Source organism: Callithrix jacchus, chromosome 15 (genome assembly GCF_049354715.1).
Source record: "Callithrix jacchus isolate 240 chromosome 15, calJac240_pri, whole genome shotgun sequence".
In the NCBI taxonomy this organism is placed as follows: domain Eukaryota; kingdom Metazoa; phylum Chordata; class Mammalia; order Primates; family Cebidae; genus Callithrix; species Callithrix jacchus.
Window position 1 is genome coordinate 92909157 of NC_133516.1, and position 21150 is coordinate 92930306.

The 21150-nt window shown below is 40.5% G+C and overlaps 1 protein-coding gene across 1 annotated transcript in view; it reads right to left on the bottom strand.

Moving 5' to 3' along the window:
* Positions 1-18726, bottom strand: part of ZBTB11 (zinc finger and BTB domain containing 11) — a 32548-nt gene extending 13822 nt beyond the window's left edge. The window contains exons 1-5 of the mRNA XM_002758854.6: positions 18199-18726; positions 11590-11825; positions 10728-10959; positions 3328-4169; positions 2908-3084 (exon numbers count right to left, since the gene is read on the bottom strand). Coding sequence (XP_002758900.4) covers positions 2908-3084; positions 3328-4169; positions 10728-10959; positions 11590-11825; positions 18199-18508 — 1797 coding nt within the window. The 5' untranslated portion in view covers positions 18509-18726. The remainder of the gene's footprint in view (positions 1-2907; positions 3085-3327; positions 4170-10727; positions 10960-11589; positions 11826-18198) is intronic.
* Positions 18727-21150: the final 2424 nt, after the last annotated feature.

Consider the following 21150-nt stretch of genomic DNA (forward strand, 5'->3'; position numbering starts at 1 on the left):
TGATCCACCTCTGCCCCCAGAGTGTTGGGATTACAGGGATAGGCCACCATGCTCAGTCTCAATGTGCCCTTTTAAAAACACAGTACTGCCCGGTGTGGTGGCTCATGTCTGTAATCCCAGCACTTTTGGAAGGCGAGGTGGGCGGATCACTTGAGGTCGGTAGTTCAAGACCAGCCTGACCAACATGAAGAAACCCAGTCTCTACTAAAAATACAGAATTAGCCAGGCATGGTGGCACACGCCTGTAATCTCAGCTACTCAAAAGGCTGAGGCAAGAGAATTGCTTGGGCCTGGGAGGCAAAGGCTGCGGTGAGCTGAGATCACACCATTGCACTCCAGCCTGGGTAACAAGAACGAAATTCTGTTTCAAAGAAAACAAAAAACAAAAACATAGTAGTATCTGGTTGTTCTGTAAACATAATTTGTTCATTTATCTCTTATATAAAATACTTTGAGGTTTTTTTCAGTTTTTCTTGCTAGTCTTGGGTCCCTCAATGTTGTCTTTTTTTTTTTTTTTTTTTTTTTTTTTTTTTTTTTAAGAGACAGGGTCTTACTCTGTCACCCAGGCTAGAGTGTAGTGGGGCAATCTTGGCTCCCTTTAGCCTTGACCTCCTGGGTTAAAGCCATCCTCCTGCCTCAAGCCCCCAACAAGTTGCTGGGACTACAGGTGTGTGCCACCATGTCAATTTTTGTATTTCTTTAGAGACAGGGTTTCACCATGTTGCCCAGGCTGGTCTTGAACTCTTGAGCTCAAGCAGTCCACCTGCCTCGGCCTCCCAAAATGTTTGGATTATAGGTATGAGCCACTGTGCCCAGCCAAAGTTGTTTTCTTGAAATCTTTTGTCATGAGTGAAATAGTCCTTAATATCTGTTCATATTTTAGAATAAAACATTAAAAAATTCATTGGGGCCAGGCGTGGTGGCTCACGCCTGTAAATCCCAGCACTTAGGGAGGCTGAGGTGGGTGGATTGCGAGGTCAGGAGTTTGTTTGAGACCAGCCTGGTTAACACACTGAAACCCCATCTCTTAAAAAAAAATTCATTGGAATTTCCACGTAAGTGAGGAGAGGATTGTTGTTGTTGCTGTTTTTTTTTTTTTTTTTTTTTTAATTATCAAGAGGCTTTAAATGCAATTGAAATTTTTTTTTTTTTTGAAAGGAGAGAAGGAAAGAAAGAAAAAAAAAGGAGCGAAGGAGAAAAAGAAAAAGAGGGAGAGAGGACGGGAATATTGTTTTATTCTAAAAATGGGTATTAATAATGGCTGATCAATATTTTGTGTATTTAAAGTGGAGAATGTATATTTTGGGTATTTAAAATGGAGAGCTCTATAAATATTTATTGAGTTTACTTGTTCCGGATCTGAGTTCAAGTCCTGGATGTCCTTACTAATTTTCTGTCTCGTTGAGTCTAAATCTCTTTATGGGTCTTATGTATCTGGGTGTTAGGATCGTTAGCTGTTATTGTTGCATTGATCCTTTTACCACTATATCTTTGTTGCTTTGAAATCTATTTTATCAGATGCGAGAATTGCAACTCCTGCTTTTTATTTACTTATTTATTTTTGCTCTCCATTTGGTTGGTAAGTCTTTCTCCATCCCTTTGTTTTGAGGATTGTTGTTAACCATGAGCTTTAGTCAGTAGTATCTTTAGGTCTTTTGTTATTGGGTTTCAGATTTTTCATCTCTGAGAAATCCTGCGCTTTACACAGTTAACATCTGGATGCCTATATCCCAGGACTTGAGTAAAGAAAGAATTTCGGCCAGGTGCAGTGGCTCACGCTTGGTATCCCCAACCTTGGGGTGGCCAAGGCAGACGGATCACTTGAGTTCAAGAGTTTGACACCAGCCTGGCCAACACACTGAAACCCTGTCTTTACTAAAAATACAAAATAATCAGTTAAGCATGGTAGCCCATGCCTGTAGTCCCAGATACTCAGCTGGCTGAGGCAGAAGAGTCACCTGAACTTGGGAGGTAGGGGTTGCAGTGAGCCAAGATCATGCCATTGCACTCTAGCCTGAGTGACAGAACAAGACTCCATCTCCAAAAAACAAACAAACCAAAAAGACAATATTCAGTATGCTTTTACCCTTCCCCCTTTTAGGAACTGTACATTTAGCTTCACTGTACATAGCACTTCCCAGTGGAGTTACGGTTTTATCTTTTCCTTTTTTTCTTCTTGAGATGGAGTTTAGCTCTTGTTACCCAGGCTGGAGTGCAATGGCGCCATCTCGGCTCACCGCAACCTCAGCTTCCTGGGTTCAAGAGATTCTCCTGCCTCAGCCTCCTGAGTAGCTAGGATTACAGGCATGTGCCACCATGCCCGGCTAATTTTGCATTCTTTAGTAGAGACAGGCAGGTGATCTGCCTGCGTTGGCCTCCCAGAGTGCTGGGATTACAGGTATGAGCCACCATTCCCAGCTTGTCTTTTCCAAGGAGTAGAAGATGGTTTTTTGGCTAAGGGGGCAGTGGTGGTGATTTAATTGCCTCTACTTTCAAGGCAGCTAGCACTACTAATTCCTGAGACATTCTGGTGGTTCTACAATACAATTTGAGTTGATTCTTAACTTTCCCCACTGAAAACCTGGAAGTAAATCCTTTCAAATCTGCTGAATAAGTTACTCCATCTATTTATTCATATCTAGAATTTAGTTGTTAAGATCTCCTGTTCTCTCTGCCTTTTTATGAGTTACATTTTTAAAATGATCTTTTTACTGTTGTTTTACTAGGGTATCAGGAGGAAGCAGAGATAAGTCACTAAATATTTTGGGGAGGCAAGTAAATGACATGCACCTTTAAATCAGAAGATGACTCTTACGGCCATATAAGACAAGTGAAAAGACAACCCAGCAGTAAGTTGGATTCTATATAAGATTAGAGTTATCTTCAATTAGCTTTCTAAATACTTACTGGACATTTATAATCTCTTGCTCTTTCATGTTTCAGTTTGTGCATTATAAGGGCATATCGTCTCTGAAAAACCATTCCACATTCCCCACATTTATGAGATGCTTCTTCGGTGTTCTCTTTAGCGTCTCTTTTTGGCTGTTTCATTTTTTTTCCTCTTTGAACTAACTTCTGAGCCACCTAATAAGAGACAGAAATCACCATCTAAGTAAATATACTCAATTTTTAAAGTCATGCTATAAATTTCTAACAAAAAGATTTCACGTGCACGTTATCTTATTAACACTGGCATTTAAAGCATTAAGTTGCTACCTTGCACCCATCTCCCCTCCCAAATAATTTTCACTATAGCCATATGTTCATCAATAGAATGCTTTTAACCTAAAGCTAAAGCTACAAAGGTCTACCCTTTTTGCATCATACCTGTTGAACTGCTGACTTGGGAATGGCTTTCCGTTTCTGCAGCCTTTTCTCCATTCCCTTGTGTAGTCGAATATATGCCCCTTCATTAACAGAACGTTGTCGAAGCCTGCTTCTGTAAGTTTCATCATCAGGGCCAAAGTCTGTCTTTGCTGTTGATGCAACTAGATTTTCCTGATCTTCTAAAGGCTGGTTAACATTCTGCATATGTTTTGGAATGTCTTCAGCACAGATATCCTCAGCTGATGTATCATTTCCCACATCACTATCCTCTGGTGAGCTACTAATTACAGTCTCTTTTGAAACTTTAGGATATGTATTAGAAACTGTGCTATTTTCTCTGTTGTTTGAAGTTCCTAGTTCCATCTGGTTGTTTTTCGTTAAATCAACAAACCCCATTTCAGGATGGGAATCAGCTATACATCCTACAGATGACTGGACAGCTTCAGCCTCTGAAGAAACCTGGGGCTCAGGCTGTCGTCCTACCTCTCCATTCTGCTCAGCTTCCGGCAATTCTCCATTTACCAAGAGTACAATTTCACAATCCCCAAGTTCCGTAGATAAAGTGGTTGTGCTTCCCTCATTGCTAGCCACAGAAGGTGCTGGACCTCCATTCTGTACTGGTAAGTCCTGGGTGGATGCAACTGTTTGTACTTCGCCCTTCTTATATACTGTTAACTGCTTCTCTTCCATTAGCTTATGTACACTTTCACAAATCTCTAAGACTTCTGACATGAAAAGATGACGAGCTAAGATGGCTACATCAGCCATGCTACAGAAGTCAAAACTTAGTACAGAAGTATAGGCAAATTCCAGTAAAGGAAGGAAGCTGGCCTTACAAAATCCTGTATGAATACAAGGAAGGTAAGACAAAAAAGTCAATTACCAACGAAACAATACAGAATTATGACAATATAAAACATAATTCAAAGGCAAACATGACCATTTATTCCGTAACTAATCATCCCTGGATTTGCATTTTGTTCTGGTTTCTTATTAAACCTTGACTAACTCACTTCTATGAGCTGAGTCTCAGTACCTAATATAGAAAATAGTATCAGACTTACTACCTCAAGAGTTGCTGTAAGGCAGTAATTTTCAAACTGTACTCCTTAGAACCCCGGGGATTCCTCAAATTCCCCTCAAGAACAGCTGCTGGAGAATGGAAGGTTAAAAAAAAAAGAGGAAGGCAGGTGAGTAGGCAGGGTTCAACCAACCTGTCCCCTAATCTCACTTCAGTAAATATAGTGGTACTACCAAGTAATAGTGGTCCATATAGAAATGTAATTGAACAGTGTTATATGACCAAAAGTAAAAAAAATAATAATAATAACCTAAGGGAGAGGTCAGCAATACTTTTCTCTTAAGAGTAAAATAATAATATTGCAAGCCGTGAGGTGACTGATAAAACTGCTCGGCTTGGCACTGTAGCTGAAAAGCAGATATGCACCAATGGTGTGGCTGTATTCTAATACAACCTTCTTTATAAAAAGGGAAGGAAGGGAAGATTGGTCCATGGGCTGTAGTTTGCCTATACCAGGTATAAAGAATGAAATAATTACTATACATGTAAGGTATTACATTCTTTTGTGAGAAAACAAGGTCAGTTTCTTTTCTAAAATTCTCAATAATTCACTTTCAAAAGTCATTTTCAATTCTTAATATTCACATGAATCAAAAATCAGAAAAAATATTACACAGTTATAATTCTAACTCTACGTCCATAACCAGAATGATTAAGAATTTGTATAGCTCTCCAGAGTTTCTTTATACAGCCAAGCATTCACTCATTCATTCATTCATCCATCCATCCATCCATCCATCCATCCAGTCATTCATTCGTTTAGAAACAGAGTCTCACTCTGTCACCAGGCTGGAGTGCAGTGGCACGATCTCAGCTCACTGCAACCTCTGACTCCTGGGTTCTTAAAGAGATTCTCCTGCCTTAGCCTCCCGAGTAGCTGGGACTACAGGTGTGTGCCATCACGCCCAGCTAATTTCTTTATTTTTAGTAGAGACAAGGTTTCACTATGTTGGCCAGGATGGTCTCTATCGTCTTGATCTTGTGATCCACCCAGCTTGGCCTCCCAAAGTGCTGGGATTACAGGCACGAGCCACCATGCTCGGCCGAAAATATTTTTATTTTTTTACTTATTCTGAGACAGGGCCTTGCTCTGTCATCCAGGTTGAAGTGCAGCGGTTTGATCATGGCTCACTGTAACCTTGACCTCCCTGGCTTAAGTGGTCCTCCTGCTTCAGCCACCTGAGTAGCTGGGCAGGTACACACCTAGCTAATTTATTTTTGTATTTTGTAGAGATACAGGTCTCCCCGCATGTTGTCTAGGCTGGTCTCGACCTCCTGGCCTGAAGTGATACTCCTGCCTTTAGCCTCCCAAAGTCCTTGGATTACAGGTGTGAGCCATCACACCCAGACGGAAGCAACTATTCGTATTCCGCCTTATCACACTAGGTGTCATATTACATATACTTTTTTGCTCTTTTTCGCTCTTTTTCTCATACTAGAGATTTTTAAATATACAATTGAGAGCCCTATTTGCTGTAATTTTCAGTTTTGACTCAAAGTATGTAAAGTGTGGTTCTTTATGCAAAAGAACCTACAAAGGATGAACAAACATACAGAGAAGACTTAAACTGTGAGATGTTAGGACTCAGGCTGAAAACCGAGGGGACTCCACATTAACATTAACATCATGGTGAATTCAGCCATTCCTAGGAAAGGTAATTTTTAAAAAGGCTGTAACCATATTAATCCTGCTAAACATTATGAGACCACGTTTGAGGTAAATAATATTCCTTTAAAAAAAAATCACATACTAACAAAATCATGTATTTTGGTCTTTTACCTAATACCCTTTAAATTTCTTTTCTTTTCTTTTCTTTTTTTTTTTGAGACAGAGTCCCACTTGGTCACCCAGGCTGGAGTGCAGTGGTGTGATCTCAGCTCACTGCAACCTCCACCTCCTGGGTTCAAGCAATTCTCGTGCCTCAGCCTCCCGAGTAGCTAGGCTTACAGCTAACTGCTACCACGGCCAGCTAATTTTTGCATTTTCAGTAGAGACGTGGTCTTGCCATGTTCACCAAGCTGGTCTCAAACTCCTGGCCTCAAGTGATCTGACTGCCTCGGCCTCCCAAAGTGCTGGGATTACAGGCATGAGGCACCATGCCTGGCCTACCCTTTAAATTTCCAAGTCCAAAGTCCTAAGAAAAATTTTCTAAGTCCTAGGATAACATTATCACTGCTCCAAATAGAATTTTAAATACCATTTTTACAAAGATATGCTCATAGGTTTAATGTAAATACCATAAAAGAAAAAGAAACTAAAAAAAAAAAATCATTTATAGGCCGGGTACAGTGATTCACACCTGTAGTTCCAGAACTTTGGGAGGCCAAGGGCAGGAGACTGCTTGAGTCCAAGATCAAGACTGGCTTGGGCAACATGGTGAAACCTTGACTCTACAAAAATTACAAAAGAAATCAGCCAGGCATGGTGGTGCACACCTGTACTCCCAGCTACTTGGAAGGCTGAAGTGGTAGAATCACTTGAGCCCAGGAGGTCAAGGCTGCAGTGAGCTGAGATTATGCCACTGCACTCCAGCCTGGGTGACAGCAAAACCCTGTCTCTCAAAAAAAAAAAAAAAAAAAAAAAATCACTTACAATCCTACTATCAGAAGAGAATAGGCAGATAATTTTGATATGCCATTTTACCTTCAATCTTTTTATACATCCATGCCCTACAAAACATTTTAATCAAATGAAATGGACAATTTTCCAAAATGAAAAGGTTGTAGACATCTATTACAGGACAATATGAATATAGTTAACACTACTGAACTGTACACTTAAAAAAAATCATTATGGCTGGGTGAAGTGGCTCATGCCTATAATCCCAGCACTTTGGGAGGCAGACTGCTTGTGGCCAGGAGTTTGAGACCAGCCTGAGCAATACCGTGAAACCCCGCCTCTACTAAAATTACAAAAATTAGTTGGGCATTGTGGTGCACACCTGTAATCCCACCTACTCAGGAGGCTAAGGCAAAAGAATTGCTTGAACCCAGGAGGAGGAGGCTGCAGTAAACCGAGATGGTGCCACTGCACTCCAACCTGGGCAACAGAGCAAAACTGTCTCAAAACATAGTAATAGTAACAATCATCATCATTATTATGGAACTCTTACACAGTGTTGCTGGGAATGTAATTAGTACACCAGGATGAAACACAGTACGGACCTGCCTCAGAAACTAAAAATATAACTACCATATGATCCAGCAATCCCACTACTCGGTATTTACCCAAAGAAAAGAAAATTATTATGTCAAAGAGATACCTGCACCCTATGTGTATTCCAGCACTATTCACAATAGCCAAGAAATGAAATCAACCCACACGTTCATCAACAGATGAATGGAAAAAGAAAATGTGATAAATACACACAATGGAATACTTTTCAGCCATAAAAAAAATGAAATCTTGTCATTTGCAACAATATGATAAACCTGGAGGACATTATGCTAAGTAAAATAAGTCAAGGACAGAAAAATAAATACCAAATATCCTCAAATAGGGGAGCTAAAAAATATTAGGTCATACAAGTAGAGAGAAGAATTATTGTTATTAGAAGATGGGCAGGGTAAGAAGCGAGGAGTACAGGAGGAGATTGGTAAACATACAAAATTACAGCTAGCTAAATAGAAGGAATAACTTTGAGTGTTATATTGCACCACAGGGTATATAGTTAACAATAGTTTATCATGTATGTTCAAAAAGCTAAAAGAGGCCTCGCATGGGGGCTCACCCCCCGTAATCTCAGCACTGAGTGGCAGAGGTAGGAGGAGTCCAGGAGTTTAAGACCAGCCTGGGCAACAAAGTCAGACTCTATCTCTATAAACAAACAAAAAACAAAAAATAAAAAAATCAGTTGGGGAGGGTGGCATGCACCTGTAGTCCTACCTACACAGGAGTCTGAGACAGAAAAATTGAGCCCAAGAATTGCTTGAGCCCATGACTGCACCACTGCATTCTAGCCTAGGTGACAGAATAAGACTCTGTCTCAAAAACAAAACAAAACAAAACAAAACAAAACAAAACAAAACAAAACAAAACAAAAAGGCTGAAATAATTTTGAATGTTTCCAACACAAAGAAAGGTAAATATTTGAGGTGATAAGTATATCTTAATTACCCTCATTTGATCATTACTAATTGTATATATGTACTAAAATATCATTTTGTATACCATAAATATGTACAATTATTACATGTCAACTAAAAATAAAAGGGGGGAGCCTCACTAAACCTGTTCTATTTCAGGGATTATCTGAAAATAAATCAATAAAAGAGAAAAATCATTAAGAGGGTAATTTTTTTTAAACAATTTAAAAACTTGAAAAAAAATCTCCTTTCTCTCAAATGAAATGGACAATTATTACAAATGGAAAAATTATGGTTGCCATCCAGGGGTATGGCAGATTAAGATGCCCTAAATGACCCACTTAAGAACTTTCGTTGTTGTTGTTTGAGACAGGGTCTCGCTCTGCTGCCCAGAGTAGAGTGCAGTGGTGCAGTCTTGGCTCACTGCAACGTCTGCCTCCTAGGGTCAAGTGATCCTCCTACCTCAGCCTCCCAAGTAGCTGGGACTACAGGCATGTGCCACCATGCCTGGCTAGTTTTTATAAATTTTGGTAGCCTCGGAGTTTTACCAGGTTGCCCGGGCTGGTCTTGAACTTCTGAGCTCAAGCAATTCAACTGTCTCAGCCTCAAAAAGTACATGGATTACCTGTGTGAGCCACTGTGCCCAGCCTTATCTATTTAATATTTAAATCAAAAATATTTTTTAAATAATGTCTATTTCACCTACCATTGGCTTGCATAATATTTACTGAACAATATACAGAAATATGCATATGGAATGAAGATTAAATGACATATTTTGTTGGAGTATTAGGATGCTGTGCCATAGTGTTTTCACACAGACATTTCATTTGCTATAAGCTGCTGATAAACCAGAAAAGAGCAATACTCATGCTTTCTCTTTATGCTTCAGATGCATGAAATAGAGAAAAAATTCCAACGCTAACATATCAAAAGAATAACCTGTGATAGGTTTTCATATTCAGATGGCTCAATGTAAGATATATTTTCTTCTTTGAGTCACCAAACCCAGGAAGAAAACCCCAAATACCACTAATCTAGAATGGAATGCCAACTCTAAGCTCCAAAAAGTTTTTGCTTACATGTATACCCCTAAGCCTAGGCTAGTTCTTTGTATGTAGTGGATGCTTAAAAAATATTTATTTATATAGAGAAAGCTATTACTGCTGTCTATAAACATAAAGCCACTGCTAAGAAAAATGTATCTTCCCCGAAAAAATATTTATTTATATAGAGAAAGCTATTATTGCTTTCTATAAACATAAAGCCACTGCTAAGGAAAAATGTATCTTCCCCAAAAAGGTAAAAAAATAAAAGGGTCAGTGGTTAAATAATTAAGAGTTTACATACCTAGATAAAGTAACTTTTTGTTTCAAGAAGGAAAAAAATATTTCAAAGTGATATAATTCAAAAGCTATAACAAGTTTGTATTATGAGAAAATGTGTAAATAATGCTACCTATTTTAATTCTTCCTAAATTTTCATTTGTTGACTCAGAAACCAATACATAAATTCTAGTGAAGCCAAAAGAAAGTTGAACTATTTATATGCAATAATATGATACAAACAAAAAAAAAAAAAACCCTGGAATTTCAACTTTTCTGTATTGATAATTTGATTATTGAGCTTAATAAAGTAATGAGGACAATCTTTAAAAACCGAAAGACTTACAAAATACTCTATAATTACGTGCCCCACAAAATAAGACATAAAGAAGTCAATTTTTGTTTACTTTTTATTCTTAGAGGCAGGGTCTTGTTATGTTGCCCAGTCTGAAGAGCAGTGGCTATTCACTGTACAATGACACGCTACAGCCTGGAACTCCTGACCTCAAGCAATCCTCATATCCCAGCCCTCCGCGTAGGTGGGACTACAGGCATGCACCACCATACCTACCTTAAACAATCCATTTTTAAATAACATATTCATTTAATGTAATAATTCTGATGCAGTTGTGGATTTCTCTCAAACTGTTTTTAACAGTTTAAATCCCAGAAATTATTTTTCTGCTGTAACTGTATCACTTAAGAGGTAGTGAAAGGAAACGACAGCCTCTTCCATAATTCTTCCATAGAAATCTTGCTAAAAAGAACCTTTTCAGTTCAGCTTAGTCTGCTGCTGTACGTGGGCTTCTCCTACTACTTCGGCATAAAGTCTGTGTGTAGAAGACACATATCCCCCTCTTCTAGAATATCATTACCAACAAAAAGCAAGAGTAACAGAAAATCCTTACCAGAAAGATCCACCACAGCCTCATGACTGGAAACAGCTCCTTTCTCAATAAAAAGATCACGAAAATACTCGCTATTTGCTGACAAAACAGATTTATGAGCTTTGTACTCTTCTCCTTCAATTAGCAAAGTAACATCACAGAACTGGTTGGAAAGTCTCTGTTCGTTCAGCTGTTTTAAGACAGCTTGACAGTGCTTTGGAGAAGAACGTTTTACCACTCCTTTGGTGTCAACCTGTCAAAACAAGTTTGAGAGCAGGAGTGATGTATTACCTGTATTTTTTACCCTTAACAGGCTTTAAAACAAGACACACTACATATTACCTTTTGCCAGGTATAAAGAAATAATATTATTTCTTTGTTATCTACGTATTTAAATAAAAAGATATGTTGTCCTATCCTCCCTATTTTCTGCCACATTCTTCATTCTACCTGACCTAATGAAAACCTGTATCTCACTTCTGGCTGCCTCTTATTACTCATCAGAAATGTGATGATGTGCGAAAGTGATGCAGGTGAAAAATGAAGACAGATTAATTTTACCCTGGGGCATAACCCAGAGACTGCTTCCAGTAATGTAAATCTTTCTATTTGTACCAACATATTATCACAAAAGAAGGGAGGGGAATAATTAACAACCAACCAACATGTAATTATTAGCAAGCTCATCCTGAAAAAATAAACGTTCATGATAAATGATGAGGCAGTATTAGCATACTTTCAGCTTACCTAACAACACAGTACATTGCCCATTCTGTCTTATTCAATACGAAGTCTTAGTGGTTTGAGAAAGGTAAGTCACCAAGGCTGCAAATACCAGTACACTAGTTACAAATGTTAAAGATGAATGGAGAGTACCACTTACAAACACAAGTTCATGTTTGGATACTGGCTTCTTTTTCGCAGGCCTGGAGGCTGTAGTTGGAGACGAAGTAAAGTTGCTCAGGTCATCTTCTGATTCATTACTTTCTTCTCCAGATTCTAGGTCTAGTCCCAATTCTTCCAACATTTCTGAAACATCTGATATTGGACGGGATCGATCTAGTTTCTCTTGGCATTTGCTACACTGTTTAATGTAATCTTTCACTTGCTTCAATATACCTACAATGAAAATATTAACAAGTCAAATTTAATACTGTTTTAAAACAGGGATTATTTAGTATGTGTATATTAATACACGTTTCAATACATATGAGCAGACACTCACATCCCATAAAATACGTAGAGTTCATTAGAATGTAAGATACACTTTTTTCCCCAAAAATTACAAGGTTATTCAGTTGACAGAGGAAGAAAACAATTAAAAAAAATATATATAAGGTTATAAATGATGTTCCCATGCTGAGGTAATGTTGTTTATTCCCAGTTATTTGTTTCCCCAATCATAAGATGACTATATAGGTCCACCCATTTCCATATAAGTTGCAATGTTTTCATGCAAAAGGGAAACTGCCAATATTCAACTGGTTTTGACTTACGCAAATTAACAATTGAGGCTGGGTGCAGTGGCTCACACCTGTAATCTCAGCACTTTGGGAGGCTGGAGGCAGGTGGATCGCCTGAGGTCAGGAGTTTGAGACCAACCTGGCAAACATGGTGAAAACCTGTCTCTACTAAAAATACAAAACTAGCCAGGCATGGTGGCACACGCTTGTAATTCTAGCTACTCTGGAGGCTGAGGCAGGAGAATCGCTTATAAACCAGGAGGTAGAGGTTGCAGTGAGCTGAGATTGCGCCACTGCACTCTAGCCTGGGTGACAGAGACTGCCTCAAAACAAAAAACAAATTAACAATTTAATATGGCTTAAGCTAATACTTCTCCACCCCAGTGACATCAGGCATGGCCATGTGATTTGATGTGCACATATGTGATGCGTACCGTATCTGAACAGAACCTTAAGGGGTACTGAATATTTCACACCAGTTCTCGAATCTTTGTCCCCTCTCACAAAGAACAGCATGTCCGAAAGGATGTTGTTCTTAAACCTAAATTTCAGATAAAAAACGCTGAAACCAATCTGCAGCCTGGAACAGGACTACAACCAAAACTTGTAATGAAAGTTTAAAATAAATCTTTTGTTTTTGAAAGTTAAGAGATTTTAGGGTTTAGTGAAATAACAGCATAAGCAATCTAACAAAAGTTGACTGTATACAAGCCACTCACAAAAGATTATTTTGAATTTCAACTTCTAGCTCCCAGACATGCCTGGGTAGGGTGAGGGTGCAGGGATAAGAATTTATATATATATGTACACACATACACACCATGCTGGCCAGGCTGTTCTACAACTCAAGTGATCTGCCCACCTCGGCCTCCCAAAGTGCTGGGATTACAGTTGTGAGCCACCATGCCTGGCCTCTGATTTACTCTTATCCACACATTTTGGATACACTTAACTGTAGATACCCACACACCAGCTTTTGATTTAGACAAGAGAGAGTCATTTTGAAACTCCAGCACACACGACACAGGATAAAATAGGAAGAAGGGGCAAAAAATATCAACATCTTACATTATGAAATGTTGGGGTAGCTAATATACATAAACTTTAGGCACTGAGCTAGTGTTTCACTGTCCCCAAACAAGGTAATCTTGCCTAAGCACTAGAATATAGCTTATGATAGGAGGTTTCCTGAAAAAAAAAACAGCATAATATAAATTCTAGTAAACTATCCCTGGTACAACTTTTAGTAGACTGACTTTAAAACATTGCCCCTGAACAAATATGCCATAGCATAATTCTGACTAAAACAGAAAAGAATCAATAGAATATGTACTTTTCTGAGCATCTAAACCAACCAAATTTTATTTGCTCATATAGTCTACAATGGCTTCAGAATATATATCTCTGGAGAGCCCATTTGGAATATAAAACACATGAAAAACGAATAGTTAAAAATGCTCGTTTTATCAATTGTAAGTTCTAGATCATTACCAATACCTGTTATAAATACTATCTCTGAAACTACCAATCAGCTTAAGAATTCTTAATTGCTCAGAAGTGTGCTATATAAGTTGCTTAAAAAAGACCTTTTAAAATTTTGGAACAAATGACTTATGAAGAAATTGATTAGTGAAAATTCTTTCCATTCCACTAATGTATCAAGAATGTAATAATCTAACACTGTTTGATGCAATTAAAAGAGAACTGAGTATAGGACACACCTTCTTGCAAATTTGTCTTTAATACACAAAGTTGTAGTTGTGAATTAACTGATTCCTTATTGATTCTCTCATGTACCCAAGTATAAAAATTTAAGTTTCTCTTGGCTTCAGAATACTATTTGGATTTTATTTCAGAATTTAAAATAAATAGTAAAATAGTTTTTAAAAGAGTAATCTTTTCTATGTAGTTTTGTTAATCTAATAAGCCTATAATAAAGAATAAGCAAAGTGTTAACACAATAAACATCAAAATAAACAGATAATAATTGAGAGAAAACTGCTCTTATGCTTACTATCTAGGAATCCCAATTTTATATAAGGAAAGACTAAATGAAAAATAGTAATATGATTAAATAATGTAGTACACCCATTACATGCTAACATAAACAGCACTTGTATGAAAAACAACTAATTTCCAGGACCAAAAAAAAAAAATAGTGAGAAGAATAGTACTCTTACATATTTATAAATCTTTTTAATATGTGGCTAAACAGAAGACGGGTTTCTTTGAGATGAGTTTCACTGTGTCGTCAGGCTGGAGTGTAGTGGCACGTCCTTGACTCACTGCAACTTCTGCCTCCTGGGTTCAAGAGATTCTCCTGCCTCAGCCTCCTAAGTAGCTAGGACCACAGGCGTGCACCACCATGCCCAGTTAATTTTTGTATTTATGGTAGAGACGGGGTTTCACCATGTTGGCCAGGATGGTCTCCATCTCTTGACCTCGTGATCTGCCTACCTTAGCCTCCCAAAGTTCTGAGATTATAGGCATAAGCCACCACATCTGGCCTTAAGACAGGTTATTTTATACAGTCTCTTCTTTGGTACTCCTGGTGGATTGGTTCCAGGTCACCCTCAGATACGAAAATCCACAGATGCTTAAGCACCTGATATGAAACGGTGTAGTATTTGCAAAGATCCTATGCACATCCTACTGCACATTTTAAATCATCTGTAGATTACTTATGACACCTAATGCAACGTAAATGCTATGTAAATAGTTGTTATACCATATTGTTTAGGGAATAATGACAACAAAAGAAAGTTTATACCAGTTCAGTACAGAAGCAACCATCCTTTTTTATATTTACGTTTGAGGGTGGTTGAATCCACAGATGCTAAGGGCCAGCTCCTTATGCTTCTGCATCCAGTTTCATGTCGCAGCCTCTGGAAAACTCCACTGTATATAGGTAGTTAACTTATGATTGTCTGGTTTACAATTTTTTTTTAAGACAGAGTCTTGCTCTGTTGCTCAGCTGGAGTGCAGTGGCGCAATCTTGACTCACTGCAACCTTTGTCTCCCAAGTTCAAGCGATTCTCTGCCTCAGCCTCCCAAGTAGCTGGGACTACAAGCGCGAGCTACCACACCCAGCTAATTTTTGTATTTTTAGTAGAGACGGGGTTTCACTATGTTGGCTAGGACGGTCTCCATCTCTTGACCCCACGATCCACCTGCCTAGGCCTCCCAAAGTACTGGGATTACAGGGGTGAGCCATCGCACCAAGTCAAATTTTTGATGGTGGCAAAGTGATTCTCATTCAGCAGAAACCATACTTCAAATACCCAGACAACCATTCTGTTTTTCACTTTCAATGTCAACAGTCAATAAATTTCAGGAGATATAGTATTCACCACTTTATTAATCAAGAGGTTTGAGGGTAGATGATTTTTCAAATGTAAGTGTTTTGATCATGTTTAAGGTAGACTAGGCTAAACTACGGTGGGGTTAGGTGTATTAAATGCATTTTTGTCTTATGATATTTTCAATTTACAATGGGTTTATTTGGCTGTAACCCCACTGTAAGTCTAAGAATATCTATATACTCATCAGAGAATGACAGTGAAAAGGCAAGTGATACTTAAAGATTATGAAAATGATTTTAACCTTGTGGATACTGTGAAAGGATTACAGGGCTTCCTTCCTCTAGGGGCTCCTGTACTTTGACAACAGCTGTTCTAGATGTTTAATGATTTTGAAGCATCTCTTTCAGTTTTAAATTAGGTCAAAATATACATAGTCTCAGGCCAGGTGCGGTGGCTCCCTGACCTGAGGTCAGGAGTTCTAGACCAGCCTAACATGATGAAACCCTAAAAATCTACTAAAAATACAAAAATTAGCTGGGCATGGTGGCAGGCACCTGTAATCCCAGCTACTCTGGAGGCTGCGAATTGCTTGAACCCAGGAGGCAGAGGTTGCAGTGAGCCAAGATTATGCCACTGCACTCCAGCCTGCGCGACAGAGTGAAACAGTCTCAAAAATGAATACATAAAAATAAAAAATAAACATCGTCTCAGGTTTTTGTCTTTTAAGACACTGCACACTAAAAATTAAAAAAAAAACTGCATTAGAATCACAGATAATCAACTTAGAAAAAGAAAATTCTGAATACAAAATACCATGTAACACAGCATCGAGAAAAGTGTTAAGATCACAAAGGTCAGCTGTGTGAATTTTGTTGTGTTATTTAACAGCCTGGTTCTTTTAGTTTTTTCATCTGTAAAATAGAGGCTGAAATGGGAGGATCATCTGAGCCTGGGAGGTGGAGGCTGCACTGGGCTGTGATCATGTCATTGTACCAAGCAAGAGCCTCTACCCCATCTCCCCCCCCAAAAAAGGATTACGGTTTTATGAGGGTTAAATAAACGCCAAATGCTAACAACTACATCCTGTATATAAAAGCTTGCTCAGAGTTACCTGTAATTACAATTATCATCTTTAACAAATCCTAAAGTATTAAATCTGAGACCTTTGTTCAACAAACTAATGTCTACCCAAACCTATCCCAACAAAATGCACTGATTATTACTTCATTACCTCATAATTTACTCGTTGCATTTGTCTATCCTTACAGGAATTTAATCAGATATGGGATTAAAATAGAAAATAAATGAAAAAACTTGATTATCCAATAGTTTGTAAATGAATAAACTTGATGCAAACGTTTATAAACTGAACTTTTCGAAACTATTCAGTAATTTCCTTATTCACAGACGAAGTAACCATGAATTAACTTATGAATTAACTTTTCCGTAGCCATATGGAGAACGGCAGAACTGTTCCTAACAAAATTTCTTCAATAGGCCTGTAAACTGTTACTAATTCTCTTGGTCTGAATATTCATCAACTGCGGGAGGTAAGATGGTTAAGAAGCCAAGGACATTTGCTCTCCTCCTCTACAACTGGTTACTAAGGAGTCAAATAACTTTAGAGCTGTATTTTTTGACAATCAAAAAGTCACAGTAGGCAGGGCGAGGTGGCTCACACCTAGCACACTTTGGAAGGCCGAGGTGGGCGGATCACCTGAGGTGGGTAGTTCAAGACCATCCCGATCAACATGGTGAAACCCCACCTCTACTGAAAATACAAAATTAGTCGGGCGTGATGGCGCGCACCTGTAATCCCAGCTGCTAGGTAGGCTGAGGCAGGAGAATCGCTTGAACCTGCGAGGCGGAGGTGGTGAGACTGCGCCACTGCACTTCAGCCTAGGCGATAAGAACGAAACTCCATCTCAAAAAAAAAAAAAAAGTCACAGTAATTGTATCTTTCCGCTGTATATACAATGCTCAAACGCGCTTTTCACATTAGGGGGAAGATTATTAAAACATTCAGAGTTATGGGTATCAAGCTGGGCGCAGTGGCTCGCGCCTGAAATCCCAAGACTTTGGGAGGCCAGATGGGAGGAGCGCTTGAGGCCAGATAGAGACCAACCAGGGGAACGAGGCGAGACCCGTGTGTACTCCAACAACCAAACAACAACAAGAAACCACGAAAACTAACCAAGCAAACAAAAAAACGAGTATCTGACATCCTTCACATCTAATTCTTCTAAAAAAGAGGCTCGAGATCACCTCTCAATCACTCATCACTTCTGCACATAACTGTGTGATTCCTTATCGACGCCGCAGCGGCGTCATCTGAGGAACACTAGCGAATGCGTCTAAAGAACCTCACATCCTATCGCCCAAACCCAAGCTCAGCCCGTAAGGAAACGCGAGACCGGGCTCCGGGCAAAGCGTCCCTCCCTCCAACCGTCAGTACGGCGTGAAAAACGCGCACGCCGAAGCCTCCATTCCCGGGGGCTGGAGCCTCAGCCTCCAGGGGCCGCCCAAGGAGGCGGGCCTGACGCAGCCCGGGCGGGCGGCCCCTCCCCGCGGCTGGCCCGGCCTCCGGGGAAGCCCCTTGGTCCCACCCAGGGCCAGGGCCCGCCCCCCGCTTCGCCGGCCTCCTTCCTGTGGGAAGTGCGGCTCCTTTCGCGTCCCCTACCCTCTCAGCTCCACCAGCCCGCCCCCTCGCCGCGGGCGAGGTCTCACCTCGCCACCAGTACGTCTTGGACAGGTAGTGCCAGGTCTGATGCCGGGTGTGGTGAGTGCCGCCCGGACCCAGGTGCGCCGCTTCGATGAGGTCCCGGCGTCGCTCCGGCTGCAGCACCACCTCGAGCTCCGCGAAGGTCTTGCGGTGCCGCTGCCGCCGCTGGTAATACAGAGTCCCACCGCGCACCACGTAGCACGCGGCAGCTTTTCGGATTTTACGCTTGACATTGCCCTCCGTGCCCGGGGCGTACGGCTCGCGCTCATTCGTCAGGTAGCGCAAGATTGCCCGGTAGCTTTCCTCGCTTGACATCGCGGACCACAGCTCCCTGAGGGCGCCTGTCAGGGGCAGGTGAGGAATACAGCGCACTACCTACGCGCGGCTGCAGCAGGAGCGGCGGCACCGTAGGGAGAAACGGCTGCGCCTTTGGCGAGCACTCTTCGACGGCTCCCTCAATGCGAAGGGAAAGCGGACGAGTTGGTAACCAGGGGGAACTGCACTTCTCCAGCGCGCGGGATCCGCTGGCGACTGACAAAATGGCTGCTGCACCACCGGAAGTGACGCAAGCCAAGGGCGGGGATGAGCCCTGATTGGAGCACACTCTGGTTTTCTGGCTTGATGGAGACGATCGAGTGACGTCAGGAATGCGGGTGGACATTTTGGAAGCGGGTAGAATCTTCATAGCAGCTCGAAGGGTCTTTAAGCAGACATCTTAAGTCCTGGCAGTTTCTCTTTTCATTTTTCCCTTCTTTTCCACGCTTTCTAAGGAGCCACGTGTAGGGGGAGCTGCTGGGCAGTTGTGAGCTCGTCTGAGACACCTAGAATGGTTAAGGAGTCCGTTTTTCCGTTTACCTTGAGACTCCCGACATCATAAAAGCATCACGTTTCCAGGCTCTTGGAAAAATATTAGTCTCGAGAGGAGAGCAGAAACAGCCCCATTCACATGGAAATTTAGATTCCAGTTAACAGAAAATTGTCAGTGTTCCCTTCAGTGATGAGTTATTGTTTCTAAACTTGGAATTGCTAGCTCCAGACTACTCAAGGAACCGTCGAGATTTTTCTGGAATTATCAGCATATATAGTCAATCTTATTGTGAGTGGAAAAGGGGGTGGGTAACACTTTTCCTAAAGCTTAATTTACATACGTTTTTACAGAAACGTAGGGGAAAACGTTTCCATTTTGCACCGGTTGTACTAATGGCACGAGAACAGCAGCGGACTTGAACGGCATTTCCCAGTGCGTGCTGAGAATCCTAATTCAGATATATTTAGCTGGTAATCCCGGAGCAGCGATCTCGGTCACCCTTTCCTGGGACCAATCTGCAGCGCTCACAGGAGCCTCCTCTGCGACTGGGGTTGGCCACTGTCACCGCTCTGCTAAAGCCAGAAAATTTCAGGCCGAGGGCTCCAGCTGCAGACATGGCTAGTACACTTCCCCACCGGGGGGGGTCTTGTAGTTTCTGGGTGAGGCCCTTTGACCTTGTAGAAGTAGCTGTCAGGTGAATACAATAGGCTCGAAAACGGAATGATACACCCAGCCTCTGGTGTTAGGAACGTGTGTTTATGTGTGTGTGCAAATGCAGTAATTCCTAGACGGCCCAGACATTCTTGAAACATTCCAGGTGCAGGGACGTGAGCTCCCAAGGCCCAGAGGAAAAACAAAACTACTAGGCCTGGGATCTACTTAGTTGCCGACTTTGCCACTATAGCTGAAAGGAGGAATTTAAAAATGGAGATGCACCTCTTCCCCCATGGGGTGGGGCAGAGACAGCAGAAGGCCAAATGCACCCTCTGTGCATGTGGGGCCAGCCCCACTCTCCTGTCACATTGACGGTCTTTAAAATGAAATGTTTTAAGTGAACTGATATTTAATACTAAACGTTTAATATATTAAGTGAATATATTCAAATGAAATTAAACAATACAGATAGGATGTATGAGAACCAAGTTAAAGAATCCCTCCACTCAATTTAGTTTTTGCCAGAACATCACATCACCTGTAAGCATTGAGAAGCCCACTAATGTATGCATTATCCTTTGTTTTTATTAAAACAAACGTTTTAATAAAATGCTTTCCCAGTGGTCAAATTGTGTTCCTAAGCAAAGCTAAATTTGCTTTAGTAGTGAGATTTACTTCTAGCTTTTTCTGGGTCCCAGGTTACCCAAGACTCAAGGGTAATCAGAATGGGCAGTTCCACTTTATTAAAAGCCAACCATTTTAGCCCAGAAAAACAATACGTTAAGAGGATGTTTTATTCTCCAAAAATTAGCAAGCATAGTTTTACATTCAAGTTGGGTATAATGACTGTTTTCCCAATGATTCCCTAAATGAAACAACATCATTACAAAAAAGGGTTTTTCCTATGCAAATCTTAACGTTTTGCTTTTATGAGCAAAAGCCTGTATTTAACATATATGTGTATATATATATACACATGTATATACGTGTATATATATGAGATGGAGTCTTGCACTGTCACCCAGGCTGTAGTGCAGTGGCACGATCTCAGCTCACTGCGATCTCTGCCTCCTGGGTTCAAGCAATTCTCCTGCCTCAGCCTCCCGAGTAGCTGGGACTACAGGTGTATGCCACCATCCCCAGCTAATTTTAAGTAGAGCTAGGGTTTCACCATGTTGACCAGGATGGTCTCCATCTCCTGACTTCGTGATCCACTTGCCTCAGCCTCCCAAAGTGCTGTGCTGGGATTACAGGCATGAGCCACTGCGCTGCATACACATTTCTTAATATTGATTTTAAGTTTCCGTTTTCAGTTCCCAAAAGGACTTACTCATTTTATCCATAACACTTGAATGTCTGAATGTAACATGCACTAGAAAAAGAAAATTCTATCACCTTGGATAGAATAGGGATAGAGGAAAATGTTGACATTAACTATAAACCCTCACCTATTATTCTCTATAAAATCATGTTTCCCCCTAAAGACTGTGATTTG